Raw genomic sequence first — 22375 nt, 5'->3', positions numbered from 1 at the left:
TTACAACACATTTGGAGCTAAGTAACGTCTTTAATGGGTTGTTTTCTTAATTTATAAGTATTTATTGAATTATTGATTATACCTAATGTCTTTTATATACGCGTTAAATATCGTTGGACTAGGTTTTCAATAAAGTTACGATAAAAAAAAAAAAAACTACAAACACGACACCGCCGTAAGGCGATTCGGTGACGTTATCAAAAATGGCCGCAACCATGACAGGATGCGGTATGGAAATTAAAACATTTACTCGATCAAATGTCCAAAAAGTGCTTTTAATCAGATTTTTATTCACGATTTATTTACAGGTGTTGCGTCAATAAGGAGTATATTTGGACTTGTTCATCCGAGGTATGTTGCGATGTTTGCACGCAATGCTATCAGAAGGACGAATCGACATTGTTACTCACTATCACACATTTTGAACATTAATTGAAGTAATGCAGCGGTTTCACACATTTATAGCATTTACTATTTAGGAATTATAGCAATTTTATGTAGAGTACCGTAAACGATGGAAGTACGGTTATATTTGTAAATACAGTGTGGGGTTTTTGTTTGTTTATTTTGCATCGTTTATGAGCTTGGTTAGATCGGATTTAAATTTCCTTTAATTCCTCCTCAATGGTCCACTTTGTATTTGTGTGTATGATTTACTGGCGACCAGTCCAGGGTGTGCCCCTTCCTTTCACTCAAACGCAGCTGGGATAGGCTCCAGCTCACTTGTTCCCAATAAGTGCTAGAAAGGCATTCAACTAAAAATAATTCAGATTTGAATATTCATTTTAGCCCCTTTTTCTATTCGTGTGTCCAGGTTGGCGACAGTAGCCGTTGGTCCTCAGCAGCTCTGCTGCCTCCACACCAGCACCACCCTAGAAACAAAGAACTGGGAGAAGAGGAACAAGATTGTTTATCCGCCTCAGCTGCCCGGCGAGCCTCGCAGACCAGCCGTATGTCCTTTTCCACCGTGAAATTGTGTTGTAAATGTCAAATATCAAACACGCCGTCACCCTCCTACATACAGGAGATCCATCATTCAAGGAGACAGATCAAGTACAGTAAAGACAAGATGTGGTACCTGGCTAAAATGGTGAGAAACAACATTCCGGGGGAACATTTATTTATTTATTTATTTTTAAATGATTTATCTTGGTCTCATTTATTATTTTATTATTATTATTTTTTTTACATCACAAAAGGGGTGTGTAGACTTTTTTATATCCACTGTCACTGATCCTGTGACGGTTCCCTGCGCAGATCCGAGGAATGAGCATCGACGAGGCCGTGGCGCAGTTGCAGTTCAACGACAAAAAAGGGGCCAAGATCATGAGAGAAGTCGGTGATGAGCTCCACGTGTTGTTTACCAAATTCAAATGTCCACATTTTCATTGAAATTCCAACGTTACGTCCCAGGTGCTCCTGGAAGCTCAGGAGATGGCAGTGAAGAATCACAACGTGGAGTACAAGTCCAACCTGTACGTAGGTGAGTGTCACAATAAGGACAAAGGTATTGGGACACCAATAAGCGGTTACCTTATTTGGTCACACCACACGGCTCGCTGTGAGGCAGGAGAAACGTGTGATTTCTCCCAGCCAGTCACTGAACAGTGGCAATAATAAGAAAGAGGTTTAATGGAGAAAGCAATATATAAACGTGACTAGTGTATCATGAGTAGAACTGTATTGATAAGACAATAAAGTTGTACTTTTCTTGGGGAGGAATAGTAAAATTGCAAGACTGTTGTAATTTAACAAGGTGGAAACAAATATATTTCTGCAAGAAAAACAACATTGTTACAAGAAAAATATGGCAAAATTACGAGACTATTGTAATATTACAGAGGGAAAATACATAATTTTATACAAAAAAATGTGGCAACATATTTGCCAGAGTTACTAGTTACTGGCTAGTAATTACTTTTTTCCAAGATGACATTTGTAATATTACAAAGATTTTTTTTGTTTTTAAACAAAAAGAAAATAAATCACAGTTTTACAAGAAGAGAAATGTAATTTTATAATAATACATTATAAATATATATATATTGATATGGACCTGACTGGAAGTCTTCATCAATGCTGCCGGTAACAAAGTACATAAAGATGAAGAGGTTTAGAGAATGAAATGTATGCATGAGCTGAGCTCATTCACGCATGTTATCATCAGTAGATAATAATAATAATAATAATACACATAGTAATCAAATCTCCACCCCTATTGGATGAATTATGAAACATGTCAGTCTATGTGCATCATATAAGACTACCTAATTTGCTTTGGAAAAACCTCACAGTAAACTACCAAACAAACATGAAAAGTATGAATACTGAAATCATGATGATTTCTCAATTTTCAGTCACAAATGTACTTTACTCTGTGAAATCTGGACTTGTTTAATTGAACATGATATATTTGCATTGAGCCATCAGCAGAATGAACAAATGGTTGTTTCGGATTCATACAAATCATTTCAATGATAAGACAATAACAACAATAGTAATTCAATGAAATGCTGTGATCATACATCCTGTGTTAATTTCACTTTGAATCTAACTATGCAAGACATCATTGATTTTCCTCGGAATCATACCGAACCGAAAACGGTGACCGCAGAACCGAGATACGAACCGAACCGTGGATCCTTCCTCTTCACCTCATCTCCGTTAATGCTTTCTCTCCGGCGCTCTCCCTTTGCCCGTGTGGCCGCCACGGCAGCCGAGTCTCACACGGGCAAAGGCATGTACCTGAAGCGCATCCGCTACCACGGCAGAGGCATGTTTGGCATCATGGACAAAGTCTACTGCCACTTCTTTGTCAAACTGGTGGAGGGCCCGCCGCCTATCACGGAGAAGAAGACCAGCCTGGACCAAGGCCAATGAGTACGTGCAGCTTCTCAAGAGGAGGACGGTCATACACAGTCTGTAGACCACCCGTTCAATATGTGTGTGTTTTTGGCAATCATTTTTGTAAATAAATCACTCGAGACATTCTTAGCGCTTCTCTTTTTGTGTACTGCGATGTGAACTCCGTTTGTCCCAGGGGATTTGTTCCCGACACACCCGCAAAAGATGAAAATCCAAGTGGTAAGATTACACAAAAACAGAAAAAGTGGTTATTTAACAAGGAAAACAACTATATGAGTAAAAGAATAAAGTAGCAAAATTTCAGGCAGTGGAGTTGTCATAACTCCAACGTCTTTCCCCATTGAAATAAATATAAATAAAATGAATCAGTTCCAGCCTCCTCCAAGAGGGAGCAATAACAAATATGTCCACAAGATGGAGCCTTGCATTTTTTTTTTTTCCATTTAAAAAAATAAAATAAAAAATCCCATCACCTGAGTAAAAAACAGGACATTATTTCAAATTGACAGTGCATCTACTGGTTTGGTCCGTAACATGTCAGAAAATAGGCAAAAATGTTGATCATTCTTTTTCAGAGTAAATGCAGATGTTTGCAAATGTCTTATTGGGATTGAAACACAAGGATAATCAGTATGCTTTTTATGGTGGACTACAGAAATAGGAGAATATTTACTGTTGAGAGGACAATTGAAATGTAAACATCATCTTTAAGCCATTAATCCATTTGCAAAATAGTTGCCGATTAATCCGATAATCAATTAGTTCTCGATTCATCGAATTGTTGCAATGGCTGAAATGAAAAGCAAAGTTCCATCACCTTGCAAGATTCCCCCCAGCATGAGGTTTCGCTGTCGTGCAAGAAAGTGGTGAGAAACATTCATTCAGGCCTCTTCAACAAATGAACGTCGTGACTTCCCTCCAGTTGGGAACAAATAGACAATATAATCGTGAAGAGTAAAATCGGGTAATTGCTCCACAAGTCTATGAAAAAATAAATGGAGTATTGTTTCTTTCTACCGAAATAGCGAACCTGTGTTGGCTTTCACGCCTTGCTGGAATTGGAGAAAAGTCCGTGGGGGTTAAACAAAATCAGTTGGTTATCTTTCACATGAAGTACTGCGAAAATAATAAAAGGTGCAAAGACATTGTACCACTTATGATTTCTTGATGACTACGTTGAGGAGGGGGTAAAAAAGCCACATGCATCCACTTTTTACTGTTTTACAAAATGCATTTGTAATATTACAAGAAATATTTTATATGAATAAAGTCGTAATGCAAGATTTTCTTTTTTTTATTAATAAAGTATGATTACAAGAATAAAGTCATATTACAAGTGAAATTTCACAAAGATAAAGCTGTCATAAATTTTTTATTTTATTTTATAAAAAAAAAATCGGATTTGTCACAAGAATAGGATCATAATTTCCAAGAATTAACCTGCAACACAACAAGTCATAGTGTTACAAGAAAGGTATTTTTACAAAATAGTACAAAAACATTGTAAAAATACTACAACTGTACAGTAAGTTTTTTTTTTTTTTTTACAAAAATAAAGTCAATTTTTGATGAGGACAATGTGCTCTGATTATGATAAAAACAATTTTATGAAAAAAAACTCGATGAGAATAAAGTGTACACGAGCAAAAGTCATGATTTAACTAGAAAAATGGAAAGATTACATGAAAAGGTTATTTTTTTTTTGGATGAGAATAGAGCAGAATGTTTTTAGAATAAAGTTGTAATATTCCTAAAAACGAAATACTGGTTTGTAACGACTAGAATTGTAATGATCATGAAAATAAGATCAAATATAAATACAAAATTCAAATTGACTATGCAAAGCTGCAGTTTTATTTCAGTACACTAGATGGCATTCTAACACCACCAACTAACATGTTTTTCGTCCTCTCATATTTACATCTCAGCCCTCATTAAGGTAGTTTGAATTTTTACAATCCCACAAGGCATCATAAAATGGCGACTATGTACCATTAGGTGAGCTAAATGTTGCTCTTCACCTCATCTCCATTAATGCTCTCGCTCTGTCTCTCTCGTGCGCTCTCTGTGCCTGTGAGGCCACCTGGCAGCTGAAGCACATCCGCAACCACAACAGAGATGCCATGTTGGGCCTCATGGACAAGGTCTACTGCCACTGCACTTTATCAAGCTGCTGGAGGGCCCGCCGCTCACGACGACGGAGGAGAAGACCAGCAGGGACCAGGCCAATAAGTACGTGCAGAGCCTCAAAAGAGGAGGACCGTCATTCTCAGTCTGTAGTCTGTTTCATGAAAACAAAATGCAACATAAATGTCACCCAACAGTTAAATAAGACACTTTCAATGAACTGCGGGTAAAATAAACACGACATGAGCGATACGTATTAACATCCTTATTGTTGCAACAGTTCACCATTGCATGGTGCAATGCATACTGGGAACCAAGTGGCTTCACAATTCATTGTCGCTACAATTTAATCAGAATGTAAATCGTTTTATTTCAGCCACCGTAAAAAGAAAACACATTTTACAGTAATACTATACAATATTATATTGTGAAATAATAATAGAATGGTGATTTCACAATAACATCCTCAAAACAGTATTTTACTGTGAAATATAAAATATTGTGAAAACCTGGTAACATTTTACAGTGTAGAACAACCTAACATCAGAACTTCAGAATAAAATAATATTACATGAAATGTTTTTTTTTTATTTATTTTTTTATTTCTTTAGAATACACCAATATTATGAGAAAAAGACAAAAGGTTACAAGAATAAAGTCATAGTATTACAAGAAAAAACAAAAAGCTCTCACAATTTTCAGTGACTAAAGATATAATATTACATAAATATTCTGGAACCAAAAGGTTTTTGTCCGCTAATTTTAGCAGAAACAATTTAAGATTAAAATAATATTCAAGTTTTATTGGAATAAAATGCCATTATTGGAAAAAAAAAAACTACAATCATACAAGAAAGAACATTTTATTTTATGACCATACAAGTTTAATTTGTATCAGGGAAAAATAGTAAAATTACAAGAAAAACATCATAATAGGTCGTAAGAAAGAAGAAAATAATAAGAAAAAAGTCCCAATATTACCCCATAAAAAAATCATACGATATTCATAAAACATTCCAGTTGTAATATTACAACTATAATCCCATAACTTCTCTCTAGTATCATGTGTGTAGGCGTTGCTCCCGTTAGCTGAGTTGTAACACTTTCACATTCAAACCATTCGCCGGCTCCAATTTCATCGAGCGAGCGCCCTCCGTCTCGGGCTGGAAGGTCGGGTTGGTCCCGCGCGGCAGCAAAACGCCGACCGTTTCTTTCAATTGGGTGCGTAAGAATTTTGTTTCTCTCCTCTCGAAATTCATGACGCTGCTGTTGCCCTTGACGATATGTCTCTCCGAGTGCAAGCACTTACAGCCGTCATTTAGCAGAATGTTAATTAGCACTCTGAAGGTCATGCTCGATGTTTGAGGCAACAGTTTAAGCATATTGGGTCATTTGGTTGACAGAAGTTTATTTTAAAGTAAGGTATTTTTTTTTTTTTTTTTTTTTTTAGACCTTGACACTTGACATTTTATGTGACTTGTAGATGAGTATCATATTTCCTTGTACAGCAGATATTATTGACTCAACTGCAGGGAGTATCAGCTGTCGATTTGAAGTACGGCATGTATGTATTGGGGTGTTATTTAAGGAAATGTGGTATTCTATGCAAAAGCATAACCACAATGAGGGTGAATTAATGCACAGCTAAAATAAACTTACAAAAATGGTCAGGTTTGAGGCTCAATTTAAATATATTTGGTCTTCATGGAGACAATTTACAAAGTTTATTCAAGTAAGGCATTTATTCTTCACATTTTCTATTTTCGACCTCAAAGACTTTACGCAGCATGTAGATTTTTATCATATTACCTCTTATCGGGTATTTTATTAACTCAAGTGCAGAGGCTCAGTGTAAACATATTAGGTCTTTATTCAAAACTTTGCAAAGTTTTGAATAAGGTGTTTGTTTTTCAAACTCCCCATTTTAGACCACTACATTCAACACTTTATGCAGCATGTAGGTGTTTACGGTGATGCTTCATGGTGTGTTTTTTTGTTTTTTTTTTACTCAACTGCAGAGCATAAAATGTTTCTATTTGAAGTGTGGCGTGCATTTATTTGGTGGTTATTTGATTAAATAAATACCAGTGACCAAAATGTGGGTGACGATATAGCTAAGATTAAATTGCATTTGAAGCTCCGTTTAAACAAGGTGGGTCTTTTGGAATAGAATTCAGGTTTATTAAAGTAAGGCCTTCAATTTTTTTTTTTCATTCTCTGTTGTTAGACCTCTACATTTGACTTTTTACATGGCTTGCCGATATCAACCGTATTTCCTCGTGTAGTGGATTTTATTGCCTCAACTGGAGAGTGTACTGGGTGCGTAAATTTTGGGGCATTATTTGAGGAACCACAATACCACAATGTGGGTGACTTATTATTTTTAACTGCACACCAAGTTTACCAGCATTGTTACTGGCACTTAAATATTTAAATAACTGCTAAAGAAGTGCGCACACAGTACACCGAGTCCCCAAAATCAGCAGGACAAACAAAACTTTTTTTCTTTGATGTCCGTTGACAGAAGTCGCTGCTGCTGGTGGTGAAACATTTATGTGGGTCCACTGTGATTTTCATGAGAACACACACACACACACGCGCGCAAACATGAATAATTGAACACAGACTAGGTTCTCGGCAACACCCCCACGAACCATGTTGCCCCCCCGTCCAACGGAGAGACAAGAAAACATGCTGCAAATGTCAGAAATCAACAGGAGGAAAGATCTGAATGAGTCTGGGCTTTTTTTAAAAACATTTTTATTTATGAGATCAAGAAAAAACACCAAATCACTACACACGCGCACACACACCTGGATAAAAGTCTGTTGTTTTGGTTAGCTATGGCGTTTCACGTGGGATCAGCTCTGTTAGCTCTTTAATGTCCGTGTCTATTCACCAACTGATGTGAGTTACGGTACTTTTCTTAAAATAATTAGAACGGATTGGGGGTACTAGTTGTTGGAGTTCAGTGACGCATGGCGTCAGAAGAGGGATGACACTTGGAACGGGACAAATGTGTAACAGACCCTTGATACTGTTGAGGCACTAGAGTGACTGAAATGGGTTGAGGGTAATAACGGTCAGTTCTGTGATGTGATGTCAGAAGTGGGATGACATTTGCAACAGGTGACACCTGGGAAACAGATTCTTGTAAGTATGATGACTAAAATGAGATTAGGGAATTCCTCCTTGGAGTTCCACGACACGTGTTATCAGAAGTGGGATGACACTTGGATAGCAGACCACTGTGTGACAAACCTCGGAGGTGGGTGAAGCACTAAAATGACAGGAATGGGTTAACGATGCGATTTCATAAAGTTCTTTGACACATGGTGTTAGAAGTGGGATGACACTTGCAACAGGTGTCTACTTTGCAAAGCACTCTAGAGATTGCTGAGGCGCCAGAATGACTGCAATGCATTGAGGGTTCTACTTCTTGGAGTTTTGTTACACATGGTGTCAGATGTGGGATCACACTTGTGACAGGTCAAACTTTTGCATAGGGGATTCTTTTGATATATTAGCTACTATTATTCATGTAAATTTAACTTCTCCTGGAATTTTGGAGCTGTTTCAGGTTATTCAAGCAGTAATCATGTCTTTAGCGTTAAGTGTCGCTGTTTCATTGTCGACATTAAGGCCAGCCACCCTCATATTACTCGTCCACAGCACGTCTTTTAGCGCCGCGTGACGCCAGCGATATTACAAAGCCACGTGTCAGGGTCCTGCCGGGTACCTGCACGGCCCTCCATTCATCAGGCATATCATTTCAATATTCAAATGTGGCACGCGCGGTGGCAACCCAGCAGCGAAGAGACAATGTGCGGCATGCAAGAAAGGTCATGTAGTGTTAGTTTGCTTGGCTTCCCCCTGGTTCTATCCCGAGCATTTACATTTCAGGTCCTCTTGAAGCCACAGTTATTTGTAATAACAAAAGTCTAACACAAAGGAAGATACCGTTCTTTGATTCTTTCAACCTGGATTTGAACTCAGTTTACAGACTGGGTTAAATATGGCTTTAGAACACTGTTTGGCAAAGTTATGTTACACGTGGTGTCAGAAGGGGGATGACAGATGGGGCAGGTGAAAACTCTGCCTCAGCCCTAAAGTTAGTTGAGGGTCTAGAATGACTGGAATGGGTTGAGAGGACTACATTTTAGAATTATGTACACATGGTGTCAGAAGTGGGATAAGACTTGGGACCTCTTTTATGATAGACTCTGTGAGTCGAACAGTGAGGCAGTAGAATAGTTGAAGTGCGTTGATGGTACTCCTTGGCAAAGTTTCGTGACACGTGGTATCAGAAGTGGGATGACACTTGGGACAAGTGACAGCTTTGAGACAGACTGGAGATCGGTAAGACAGTGGAAAGATTGAAATGGATTGAGAATACTACTTGTTGGCATCCCAAGGCACATGGTGTCAGAAGTGGGATGACACTTAGGATCAGAAGTAACTGTGACAACCGTGATAATAACTTTCGCCCAACCTTGACTGGCACTGCCAACCGAAGACTAGAGGTTATTGTGCAGAGAAAACCAATACGCCAGAAATCAATCAATCACAGTCACCTCCGTTGCATTGCGCTGGTCCAGCCTGAAACTGCTCATACATCATTTTCAATTTGTTCCCACTGAAGTGCGTAATCTCTACTGAGGAAAAATGTATGAAAAGTCTCGGGATATTAAACAAACCAGACCCACATCAGATAAAAGCTTTTGATTGGTGAACGATTCGAGTTCAGAGGGTCCACTGTACCTCATTTTGGCCTTTTAAAAAAAACAAAAGAAAACAAAAAAACAAAGACTCGGGCTAAAATCTATGTTGAGGGTACTACACATCATAGTCCTGTAACAAATGGTGTCAGAGGTTTATGACAGAAGACCCTTTGTAATAGACCTAGGCGAAGAGTGATGCAAATTATGTCAGAAGTAGGATGACACTTGAGACAGGGAGAGATTTAGGAGACGCCTTCGAATTTGTATGCGATTTGGCAACCATAAAGAGGGACCAGGGTTGAAATCCAGGTTAAGTGTTCGATAGATTGAAGTTCCGAGACAAATGGTGTCAGAAGCAGGATGTACTATGGGACACATGATTTGTGATTTTCCATGAAATCATGGTTCAAATGGAGGTTGAGATTACTACTTATCATACATTCTGTGACAAACAGTGGCAGCTGGCCAGTAAAGGGCGCTAGGGTGCCGCGCCACCCCTGCCGGTGGTCACCACATTACAATACTGTGTAAAATATTTTCAAAATATATGCATTTATAATTTTATATGGGCAGGATAAATAGCATATTATTAATGATGAGTAAAGTTGTTTTGTACATCGCTGCTGTTTGATTGCTGTTTGACTTCCAGTCTGGGGCACAAAAGCTGCCACCGGTGACGATTGGTATCAGAAGTGGGATGATCGGCAAAACGATCCACTGGCTTCGACCCTCCTGTTTTCGACTTTTCTTCCCATTGTGCCTTAGTCGTCCTGACCTTTTTCCTCCAAAGACGAACAGATCGTTCAGAAGCGATCAATGCAAAAGAGGTACTTTTGCCGGAGTCGTCCTGAATGATGAAGAAGGGCAAAGAACTTAACTTTCTCCGACCCGCCGGGCTCGGATCCCGAGTACGTCGGCGCAGATGTTGTTGTGTTACCTTGCAAAGTCACCCGCGTGCTCGTCCATCACGCTTCCCCGACGCCCCGAAAAACACCCGTCCGCGATACAGTCGTTTCGTCAAGGTCCTGCGTGATGAAGCAAACCCTTGTCTACGATCTCCCTCCAATTTAATGATAAGCATCACCTGTTGCTGGAGTGCTTTGTGAGTAATTGGTCTGTGCCTTTTGCTTGATTAATCTGATTGCGGCATTTTTCACTGCCCCCGCCTCACCCCCACCCTCATGATTGCGCCTGTGCTACAGGTGCCCAGCTACATTAATTACCTCCCTAATTGCTTTGGAAATATGCTGTGCACAAGTTTGTTTTAGCGGGGAGTCGCCATAATTGTGGGTAAGGAAACGCGTGTGTTTCTTTGTGTTTTTGCTCACAATAATGTTTTTATTCCTCAAAAAGTCCACCTGTGTTCTGTCTAAACATTCACAAGGCAATTATACAGTAACCATATAGCCTCTAACTAATACATTCTTTATAGATGCTTTATAAACTGGTTATTAAGGCGTAATAATGGTTCAGTAAGGTGCAAATAAATCTACTATTATAGTACAAAAATATAATGCTAAATAGTGAGCCCACCTTTGGCTTTACTGCTTTGCGCTTGCTCACCCTACAAACAATTAAATCTCAAAAGAACTATTATCTTAAAAAGACTCTAAAAGCAAATGCTTATAATAAAGAGGACCCCCACTATTCGCAGGGGAAGTGGGCCGAGCCTGAACGCGAATAGCAAAAATCTGAGAGTAATTGACACTTCCTTGAAATTTTGTCATGAAAATGAATTCTGAAAAACAATGAAGTGGGGCATCGGGTAAAAAAAATAATGGGGGAGAGGTTCACCCCCCCCAAAAAAAATCCACAAAAAGCATGAACAAACAGGCATCCACTGTATGTCTGCATCATAGTTTTAGAGTTTGGAGGTTAACGGGGTGTAGTTACAGCAAGGGGATTGATTACGAGGTTAAAATGAGGGTTAGGTGGTTAAAGTTCGTGGATAGGGGCTATGGCTCGGCTTTGGGTTAGCGGGTATAGGTTAGGGACTAAGGTTAGGGCTCATAGGGCAATAATGATGACTGCAGAATCAGACATATAATATAATAGAATAGTTAAAAAGTGAATTACAAAGTGGTTATAACTAAGCCAAATATTAGCCAAATAACCAATTATTACATACTATATCCCCTGTCACAGGAAAAATGTGAACCCTTAGTAGACAAGACGGTAAGCTCTTTGAGAGAAAATGAGAAACAATTTTCTAAGACAGTTCAAATACAGCCACGTTGGCGGCTTCTCGGAAGTGCGTAACTATTTTTCACAAGTGCACACAGATATACAAACATGAACAGGTAGTTAGCTTCTGCCTTGACGCAACTGGCACCACCAAACATATCATGTTTTGTCTGTTTTGTGATACTATAATATCAGAGTGAGACAGCGAAGTAGGCAGGAGCATGGTGACCTTGTATTTGTCTTCACACTGGACCAGAGTACATATGCTGTTATAATTAAAAGAGTAGAATACATATATTTTATGAGTGCAAAGAAATACTTTCCTAACATTGAGGCGTTTGTAATTGCGATGAGATGCCACAAGTTGGTGGCAAAGCACTTCAATGGAGAGGACCATAAAGCACCAACACCATACATCTGGCTTGTACGCAATCATGAACCCATGATCAATAAATGACTTTATTCAGTTGTTCAAGTAATCAACAAAAACAAACCGCCTTCACATGAGGCTCATCAATAACATTAGCTAGCATACTAGTCTACATAACACATTAGCACAAACTGGGGCAAACAAATACGCACACTCGTGCGTTTCACAAAAGATATTAAGTCATTAAACTCACCTTTTGGCATTGAGGGACAAAAATAAATGTTAGGTCCTACAATAAAGTTGTAGTGGCTGAGTAGACTACACAGGCTACTTGTAGCTCCATCGGAAGAGAAGCAGAAACATACTTTCAATTTCACTTCCGAAGGGGCACAAGGTGCATTCGAGGACTACCAACAAAACAGGGCATCTCAAATGCAGACAAAAAAAAAAAAAAAAACAATAGCAATGGATTCAACACAACAACAACACGATCCTACCTGAGGACGGCAAAGTAATCTGATTTTTTAAAACGCACCATCCATAAAAGCTAGCATACAAGCTTCAAGCTGCTACAGTGTTAATTTTGTTTTCTATATTTACATTTCAGTATTTGACGGATGCAAAAATTTACAGTAGATCTTTAGCTAATTTGCCTACAGTATGGCTCTTTCAATTTCTTGTGTTTCTGCGGTCTTTTTGTCCTCTTATCAACAAATGTTTGACTAATTAAAGTTCTCCAGGCAGTCAGTACCATGCGAGTGTCAGAATCTATCATTTGAAGTGAGCTGAAGGTCAGGAGAAACCGGGGGATGGATGGGAGTTATTCATGTCGCCGGCTAATTAAGGAGAAACCCCTCCCTTTAAGTAATGACTTAAGATAGAATAATACTTTAAAATACTCCATCTTTTTACGGCAGTGTGAGTAAATGTCTGGAGATGACGCCAGCGGCGGTTGCGATCTATTTTGTGCTCTCTGTCGTAAAAAGGCGCCAACGAGCACTGATGGCTGACTTTTAGGGGGTTCGGATTGAGATTGATTTTTTTTTTTTTTTTTTTTTTAACCGAACGTGTTCTTGATTGTGATTCACGTTCCGACACCGGGCATTGACAAGCTCATAAACACAGAGCATTGCTTATATTGGCACAGCGGGTGGACTGTTTAGTCGGAGGATTTTTTTCATGTCGAAGCCTGATGGTGATAAGGGTTTATGTGCACTTTGCCGGGTTACGCAAAACTTAATTTTATGGTATCATTACGAGATCGCTAGGTGAGTTTATGGTTGGTTCGTTTGTTGGATAGCTAGTAGCAGTCCATGCATCCATCCATTTTCTACACCGTTTATCCTCACTATGGTCGCGGGCGTGCTGGAGCCTATCCCAGCTAATTACGGGCAGGAGGCCGGGTACACCCTGAACTGGTTGCCAGCCAATTGCAGGGCACATATAAACAAACAACCATTCACACTCACATTCAGACCTACGGACAACTTCGAGTCTTCAATTAACCTACCGTGCATATTTTTGGGGTTTCAATATATGTGAAAAATAGGTGAGGCAGGATGCATGTGCCACCGTTTTGCCTTAGCAGAGGCCTCTACGGTGCTCTAAAATAATTTTCTGTATAACTATATATTAAAGGGAATTAAATATAGCACAAGCGTTAACAAATAATTTCGCTTTGTATTTCCATTGGTCGTCATCATCATTCCAGACACATTTGTGATTCCGGAATTGATGGTACTTTAGGGACAGCTGGGCTTGACCTCATTTTGTTTTTAATTTTTTACTTTTTGCAATACAACTTGATATAAATGAGGTCGGTAATGAAATATGAGTATGAATGTGCATAATCAGAGTCTGCATTTGGAGTTTGGACTCTTCTCCGGCCTGATGAGGCTAAAGCAACAAGCTTCTTGTGCACTCATTCGTGACCCCGCACTGCATCTCAGCTCGTCTTAATCATGTAATATCCTCCACGGCATGATCTCAATAATGGATCTGTGCTCTGTAATGTTTGACCCTCTGATCGCTACGTCTGGCCTGACATTGTGACCTCTCTTTGCTGAGGAAGAGAGGAGCCCAATTTGCGGGTGTACACAAACTCTGACATTCATGCAGCCGTCAAGTACCTTTGAATCTACAATAAAACCATTCATCCATTTTCTATACTGGTTGTTGTCATTAGGTTGAGCTGGCGCTTATCTAATCTGATTTTAGCAACTCTATTACTGTTCTAGGAAGTAGTACCTTCAATCTGGACTTCAACTCGGTGTATCTATCTAGTGTATTTAGTGTTTGCCCGTCTTTAGTTGTCTTTTGAGCCTTGTTTTCTGGCTTGACAGACCAAAGTCCTTACATGGCCTCCTTGCTCGCTGTGCGTGAAGTCTTTAAATCGGTTGTTAGCGGTTCTGACATTCAGAAATTCCTCCAAGGTTCCGAGGAGCTAGTTTTTATTTGCATCTGGTCACTTCTTCCCGTGTCCGCCGGCCAGCAACAATCAGATCTGCTTTCGAGTCTTCTGTCATTGATTACTGAAGCCACGCCTGTCAAACACAGTCAAAGGCACCTTGGAGGGGGGGGGGGGGAATCGCCGGACTCCGGCCTGTCACAAGCTGTTTAGAAGACGATGGATGCCCCCTGCCCCTAATGAGCTTCGGAGTCACCATCGCGTTAGTCATGACACATTTGCACCGACAGTCCAATCGGCTGTAATGGACGTCAGAAGAGAGGCAAGGCCGTTGTTGACTTTTCAGGTGTTAGATGCTCGTGGTAATGAATGATGTCTGTCAGCCTGCTTTTACCGAACAATCAGTAGCTGGAATGTTCGGCCGACGGATCGCATCTTTTAATGGTTACAGAGACATTATCTATGTGAAAAGAATAAACAAATATTGTCTTAGCTTTGGATTAATCAGATAATAGTATGGAATAATGAAAAAAAACTCAAATCTAATACCTCATAAAATTACATTTGATGAACTTTTAAGCCTTGATTTTGGCAGTTTTCTACTTATTAGCTTTTCATACTTAAAACACCCTTCACCAATTTCTCACCCCTTGCTGTGATCTTAAAACAGTTTAAAAAGCAGGAGACCATCATGTTCCATTTTGCTGTTTCTGGGAAACGTGGCAATGAACCACACTAATATCGCCCTTAACACACTAAAACCAGTGGACCGTTTTAAGTATGTCGTCTCAGGCATCAAGAGGTCACGTAAACGTGATAGTGGCCCAAGGCAACAGAAACAGGGAGTCTTTGTCGCCCGTGGCAAATGACGTGCCCGTGCATAGCAAATAGGCGTTTGTTTTTCGACAATTCACGTCACTGAAAATGTTGATTATCTTTCTATTCCATGCCTCATCTGGGAGTTTTTAATAGAGCTTCGCCAGAGCCGCGTGGCATGTTCTCAGCATCAAACCTTTGAACACAACGAGAAGTTTCACCTGCCGTTTAGGAATGGTTGGTGCAATGGCTGTTTTCTTCTTCTTAAAAATACGGCGGCATCTTTGATCTTTAGTACAGTTGTATTTTAGCTTACAAGTGCTCCAACTTAGGAGTTTTTCAAGTTAAGTGCTATTGCTTCTTAGATTTTTTTCCTCTCTGTTGCGAGCCAAAATGTTAGTTATGAGCGAGCGTGTATCTTGAGATTTTTTGGTTGGTCTTCTCATGATAGACATGTCTAGCAAATTTAATCTTTCTAGCTGAATTTCCCCCCCCCCCCCCCCCCCCCCCCCCAAAACTAACGGGGTGCTACCAACCTGGAAATGGCTAAAATGGCCCCAAAAAAACTTGATGTTTATTTTCAGACAAAGGTTCTTGAGATTTTTTTGTGGGTGTAGTCATGATTGACACACCTACCAAAACTCGTTTTTCTCATTAAAACAGGCATTTAATTCTGGGCCACTACTGACCTGGAAAAACTAAAATTTCCCCAAATTGGCTGATTCAAAGAGAACTCGAAGGTTTCGTGTGTCTTTTTAGAAATGGATTCTTGAGACTTTTTTGTGGGTCTGCTGAAGATAGACATGCCTGCCAAATTTCATGCTCCAAAGTGAAACTGGCTTCAGGAGATGACTTTGAAAAGCGTACACTTCCACAGCCAAAGCTGTAATGATGTGAATGGGAAAAACAAAACTCCTTCTATTATGGACTTCATCAGCGTCCTCAAAGCTCTTCAGGTTGGCCGCGGAGTCAACTCGACATAACCGAGGTAAGGTTTTTTTTTTTTATGCCTTGCGTTTGTTAGCCTAAAGATCTTGTACACTATGTTTCATGGAGCACAGTTATGGGAATATCCTGCTGTAACTTACCAGAGTGAGGCATCTACACGTGATCTTCCTGTTAGTGCAAAGATCTTGTACACTGCATTCCATGCAGCACATTTATGACAATTTCTGGAATTTACGTGATCGGGGCGGCTACATGTATTTATATGTTAATATCTTGGGTCAAGCAGCATGGTAAAGTCTATCGCCCGAGGTGATTTCGTACGCTGTGTTCCGAATAACTGTACACAACTATATGTTTGTGATCACATTTGAATGTTAGTCCAAGCGCCTTATGTACTCTGCATCTGGTCTACGCAATTTCTCCTCTTCTTCTAAGCTTAAAAAGACAACTCTTAGTGTTTATTACAGTGTTCCGTTGTATTTTTTCATTATCTAATTTACGCCAAAATTGCATATAGGCAAATTATATCTTTGAACAAGTGCCCTATTTAGTGAAATGCGATATTTTAAAGGGGTTTGACGGAACACATTTAAATTAAACTTGAGGTTATTTTCTGTTCATTAAGTGATCAGTGAGACTAAATCACGTTTTTAAACGGACATACTGTTGCTGCCTGAACTTTTCACAGGGCATCAATCAGTGACTAAAAACTTACTGGTCAACCCTTCACCTCATAGACACACACGCAAACACTTTCTCACACACACAAACACACGATTGGCCTCCATGACTGCGAGACAACCCCAGAGTGGGCAATTGATTGACGAGTGCCAAGTTTAAAGCAAGGACGCCGGATCATCTGCAAACAAATATGTGTGAGCAGCAGTCCAGAGCTTTCAATCATAACGCACCACCGCAGAGTGTCGACACGATGCCCTCGTCACAGCACGCGGATTAAGGCATCCAGGCGACAATTTTATTAATGATTGTCATATGAAAGCCAGAGAGGTCAGGCATCCGGGATAAGCGTCACTTTGACAAGCTAGATGACGCTCGATATGTCTCATCGTATTCACTACATCACTTTGAGAGCCTTTTAATGGCGGTAGTGTCACCAGGAACAAGGATTAGGCGAGGCAAAAAGTTAACCTCAGAGTCGTCAACGAAACTCCCGAACATACAAGTGTTTGCAGGCTGGAACAGGCCCGTTCGAAATAGCCTCGCATAATGAGTCACACCGTGTTTGGCTTTTTAGTTAAACATTTTTTTTGGGGGAAACCGCGCAGAAATAGTGGAATGGTGGCGTACAAGGTCTTCGGACTAACACTGCGGGTGCTGTAGCACAAACAGAGCTGCCTGGTGATCACAAAAGTACAATTACTGACAGTTTTCTGGCATAGAGTGTTAAAAAAATAAAATTTTTTAAAAATTTAAAAAAAACTGGGCAATGACCCTCATGCTGCTGCAACAAGTATAAGGACAAGGAGGTGACGCGCAGAATGGTTGCATACAAAGTCTTCCGTCCTTTTATTTTCACTGGGCCAGCGCAGGAAATGAATCAGGCATCCACTAAGTATAAAAAAAAATAATCAAATACTGAAAAATAAATCAACATGTTACAGGAGCTGATAGGCTTCATTAGCATTGTGTCATCTCTTTGAGGATTTTTTTTTTTTTTTTTAAACAAAAAATAGTAACATAATGTAGGTTTAAACATGTCACTTACCGACTAATACATTACCCTCTTCAGGTCTGGCAGACAAACAAAAATAAAACAAGTCCATAAAGTACCAACATGATTATTGCAATGTTTTAAACTTTGTTTCTATTTTTGTTTCCCTTCAGTTTGATTACCCATAATTTGAATGAATTTGCCTGAATGAATGAATACATTCGAAAATTTGCTAATTGTTCATTAACCTCCCAGAAAGAGCGGGGTCATTATATGCTGCTTCTTCCCCCCCCCTCTCCTGCAGTTTTGACTGGCAAGCGTGCCGGGAAAAATACGGCAATTTAAAAAGACATCATGTCTCCTGCTCTCGAAGTAGGTCGTAGCTAATTGCGTCTTTGCGGGAATGTAGGACGGCTGGAAGCAGACACTAAAGGTAACATTCTCTTCTCATGTTCAGTACAACTCATTTGATTCTCTTATTAAAAAAGTTAAGCGGTGTTCATTTTCTCTGCAGCTTCTTGTATTACATACAGCTTATCTATTTTTTTTTTTTACACTTAATAAAGGCCGGCGGCTAACAGAGTTTTCGCGTGTTGAAATTATGGCAATTATGGCAGCTCTTCATAAGCAGTTCATCCAGGAGTGTGAATTAGAAGAAAAGAAGAAGTGCATCTTTGTTGAAATTTGATTATTTGACAAAATGGTTGTGAGTGACATTTTTCACCTTTTTTCATCATAAGTGGGCGTTTTAGTCTTTGCACGATTTGTTTCCAAGTTATTTTTGTCATGGCCCTGTGTTTCCAATTGTTTTCTTTGTGTTGCAGTGTCTGGGTGAGCAAAGGTGGGCGTTGACATCGGTGACGCACCTGTCATGAATTGTAATCATCAGCCTTTTTAGGGGGCACCGTGACAGTGTGTGGGCGTCGGTTTTTGCCCCATGTTGGCCGCCGACGTCTGTCCTCTGTCCCAATTTAGGTTCTCTACGGTTATACCACACGGACCTTTTGTCGTGTCCCCATGCGTTATCTGTTTTTGATTCCCTCTGGTTGTGAGTCCCTTTACCTTAGTATGTCTCGCCATCACATGCTCTGTCGTTGAATTAAAATTTTTCGGACCTCTTACCTAGAGTCTATTTTTTTGGGATCTGCCCTTACGGCATTGCCGTCCGTGAGAATTTTAAACAATTACAGTGAGCAACTTGTTTTGTAGCCTGTGATGTGTAGTTTTTACCAACTTATAAATAATTTGATTTTCTTTAACCATTCCATCCTAATACATTCTCTCAATTAGCATAAAAGTTAGCCTGGTTCACCCTATCCACCGTCATAATGAATTGTTTCGACTAATCACAAATGACGTTTAATATTTTGATGAGCTGCACGCCATGTAATTTCAATTCAGCGCACTAGTGGCAACAGTGATGAATAATGCATTTCATCAATTTACGTTTCTTTTTTTGGGCCTTTTTTCAAACAAACGTTTTGAGTTACAGTTTGACGTTATGTAGCGGCAGCCCAGCGGCTCCTCGAATGTGACAGCTAATTAGTGCCTTGTTTATTACAGGCAGGTGCTTTTTCATGCTGTTGCACAACAAAACAGATAATATATGTGAAAAAGTTTGAGGCGGAATGCGAGTACAGGGACCAGGAACTATATTAGCGACATAAGGGAAGTGGAAGCAAAGCTAGCATTATTCTGATAGGATGCTAATTGTGATAGTGTAATTTATACTGCTACGAACAATTAGCGTCAGTTAAAAAAAATATATATATATTTATTTTATCATATATCAGTAACAGTCCCATTTTTTTTTTGTTTTCGCGCCAAAAAAAAAAAACCCAAGGCAATTCCCAAAACAATAGGGTACAGGCGCAACCAAATTCGGCAAAACAGGTCAAAGCACTTCCTATAGCAGAACCATTTAGCAGGCGACCGAGACAAAGCATATCGCTAACCCTTGTCAAATGCCTTTTTTAAAAAATGTATTTACTCTGCTATAAACTAATAGCCACTTAGCTAAAAAAAAATATTCTCAATAAAAAAAAATTATTTACTTGGAAAGGGAGAACAGAGCAATGCAAAGCAACTGATGCTAAAGGGACACTAGCATTAGAAGGGTAAGATGCTTGCTGCTTCCTTTGCTAACTTTTATTAAATGAAAGGGGAACTTGTGAAAGCTGCATGTTGCATTTAAAAGTTACGTTAATACTGTATAAAGAGTCATTTCCCAATAGTTACTTATATAACCATTAGCCAATTAGCAAAACAATTATGTGAGATGTATTCAGTTTCTTGATGAATTTTTGTCCGTCATTTATTATTGCATTAAGAATATTTTCAATTAAAAAGGTTGTCACGGCAGAGTCAAGGCACATCCATTAAGTGAATCCTTTTAAATTTGACATTTCCGCGACAGTGACAAGATCAACATTTGAATTACACGGCCATCTACTTGGCTGAAGTAAATGATTTAGAATTCTGAGTTTAGTGGGGTGTTGGCACTTAAACCCTCTGCACTCTCGATCAAATATTGCAGTAAAATAACGAAAAAGGAGACTCAAATGGTACTTTCAGTGTTATAAGTCATTATTATTTCAATGATGGGGTCTGGAGGTGACTTCATTGCGTTACAGGTTATTGCCTCATATATCAAAAATGCAGGTGGCCTGGCTTTTTGTGTGGCCGACTGGGAAACTGACTGCTCTCCACCAGCCAGTCATTAGTTTGCTGCGTATATGGAGAACGAGAAAAGACAGTACCAATCGCTGATATCGTGTTTTCCGCCCAATAGTGTAGTTTGATACGAATTTTACGGCAGTTTTTTCTATAAAAAGGCCCAATATCGGACCTGTAGCGTCCAGGTTTTTGGGGTGTCCAGTTATATATTGAAAGACAAACAAACTTCCAGTACAAATTATTGTAATAATTGTTTTGAATTTTACAACAATACAATAACGGTGGTAAAATAATTTTGGCAACAGCATACGGTACGACATTTTAATAGGCTTGAGTTTTGCAATAAACAAAATCACAAAGTTGGCTAAATAGTTGTGGTAACTAATTAAGGTACGACTAAATCCATTGTAAAATGGCAAAAATATTTACTAAAATGTTGTAACTACTTACAACTTAAAACATCTTTTCACTTTTGTGAATAAACAAAAACAAATATTGGTGACATTTTTGCAATTAGTAACTTTTTTACTCTTGAAGTTTTGTGCCACAATGTCAGCTAAATTGTCGTCATAACTACTTGGGGTATGACTTTTATAGTTGTCTAAAACTTTGTGGGAAATAATTTTTAAAATGTCACATTAGTCGCTGTCACTGTAGGGATTATTTTGATAATTGTCTTGAGTTTTGGAAATAAACAACACAATAACTTTGGCAAAATGAAAAATAAAAAATCGGAACTACTTAAGGTACAACCTTTTAATAGTCTTTTGTTTTGTGGAAAACAACATTACAAAGTTGGCTACATTGCCGTGGTAACGACTTATGGTATGTCCAAATGCACTGTAAACTTACTTTTTTTGTGTGTGTTGGCAACATTTTCATAATTAGTAACGGTACAACTTTTAAATTCGGCCCTCAAGTTTAGCGAATAAGCACCACAATGTCGGCTAAATTGTTGTCGCCGCTACTTACGATGCAATTTGTTTTATATTGTCTTGAATTTAGCTAAATGTTGGCAAACATACAACTATACAACAATTTTATTTAGTTTTGATTTTCTCTAAAATGTTTTTGGATTGTTTCTGAAAAAAACAGCTTTGATATTTAATGTGCACCCTCAACAATGTGATTGAATGTTTCTTAGTAAGCGCTTGCCTTTGAAGCAATGCCATTGGACCAATTTATTCACATTATTGCTTTGTATATTATCTTGCCTTTTATCTCTTCATACAAAAAGTCCAATATTTGGGCAAGGATACGCGCTTTGGCTGAGAAAAGTAATAGCTCGTCGAGTCGTCCACCCTGGAAGAGTCGCCCATTTAGTTTGAGTGATGATGTCGCTGTCTTTGTTTTATGCTTGTTTGTTTTCGACTTTGGATTTATGGCTGGTGTCGTCACTGCGAAAACATATTTTTAACATCTTAATCTGAAAGTATGTCAACAATATACATCACTGTGAAAACTTTTACTGGTAATAAACCGGACAGATTCTTAAACTCGCTCATGCATTTTAAGTTTGCGGCGCGGTATCAGCCATAAAAAATGAATAAATAGATCGTTAAAAGTGCGACGTTTGGCTGCGGATGGAG

The 22375-nt window shown here is 39.1% G+C and overlaps 1 protein-coding gene across 1 annotated transcript; it reads left to right on the top strand.

Annotated features, from left to right (window-relative positions):
* The first annotated feature begins 182 nt into the window (after positions 1–182).
* On the top strand, positions 183–3174 carry mrpl22 (mitochondrial ribosomal protein L22). The gene is made up of 7 exons (XM_061702671.1): positions 183–228; positions 309–351; positions 815–950; positions 1025–1090; positions 1258–1335; positions 1414–1483; positions 2717–3174. Exons 1-7 carry the CDS (start codon positions 204–206, stop codon positions 2878–2880), a joined length of 582 nt encoding a protein of 193 aa, XP_061558655.1. The 5' UTR covers positions 183–203; the 3' UTR covers positions 2881–3174.
* Positions 3175–22375: the final 19201 nt, after the last annotated feature.

The sequence above is a fragment of the Phycodurus eques genome, chromosome 17 (genome assembly GCF_024500275.1).
Source record: "Phycodurus eques isolate BA_2022a chromosome 17, UOR_Pequ_1.1, whole genome shotgun sequence".
In the NCBI taxonomy this organism is placed as follows: Eukaryota; Metazoa; Chordata; class Actinopteri; order Syngnathiformes; family Syngnathidae; genus Phycodurus; species Phycodurus eques.
Note: the sequence above shows the minus strand (reverse complement) of the source record. Positions and strands in the feature narration are given on the sequence as shown.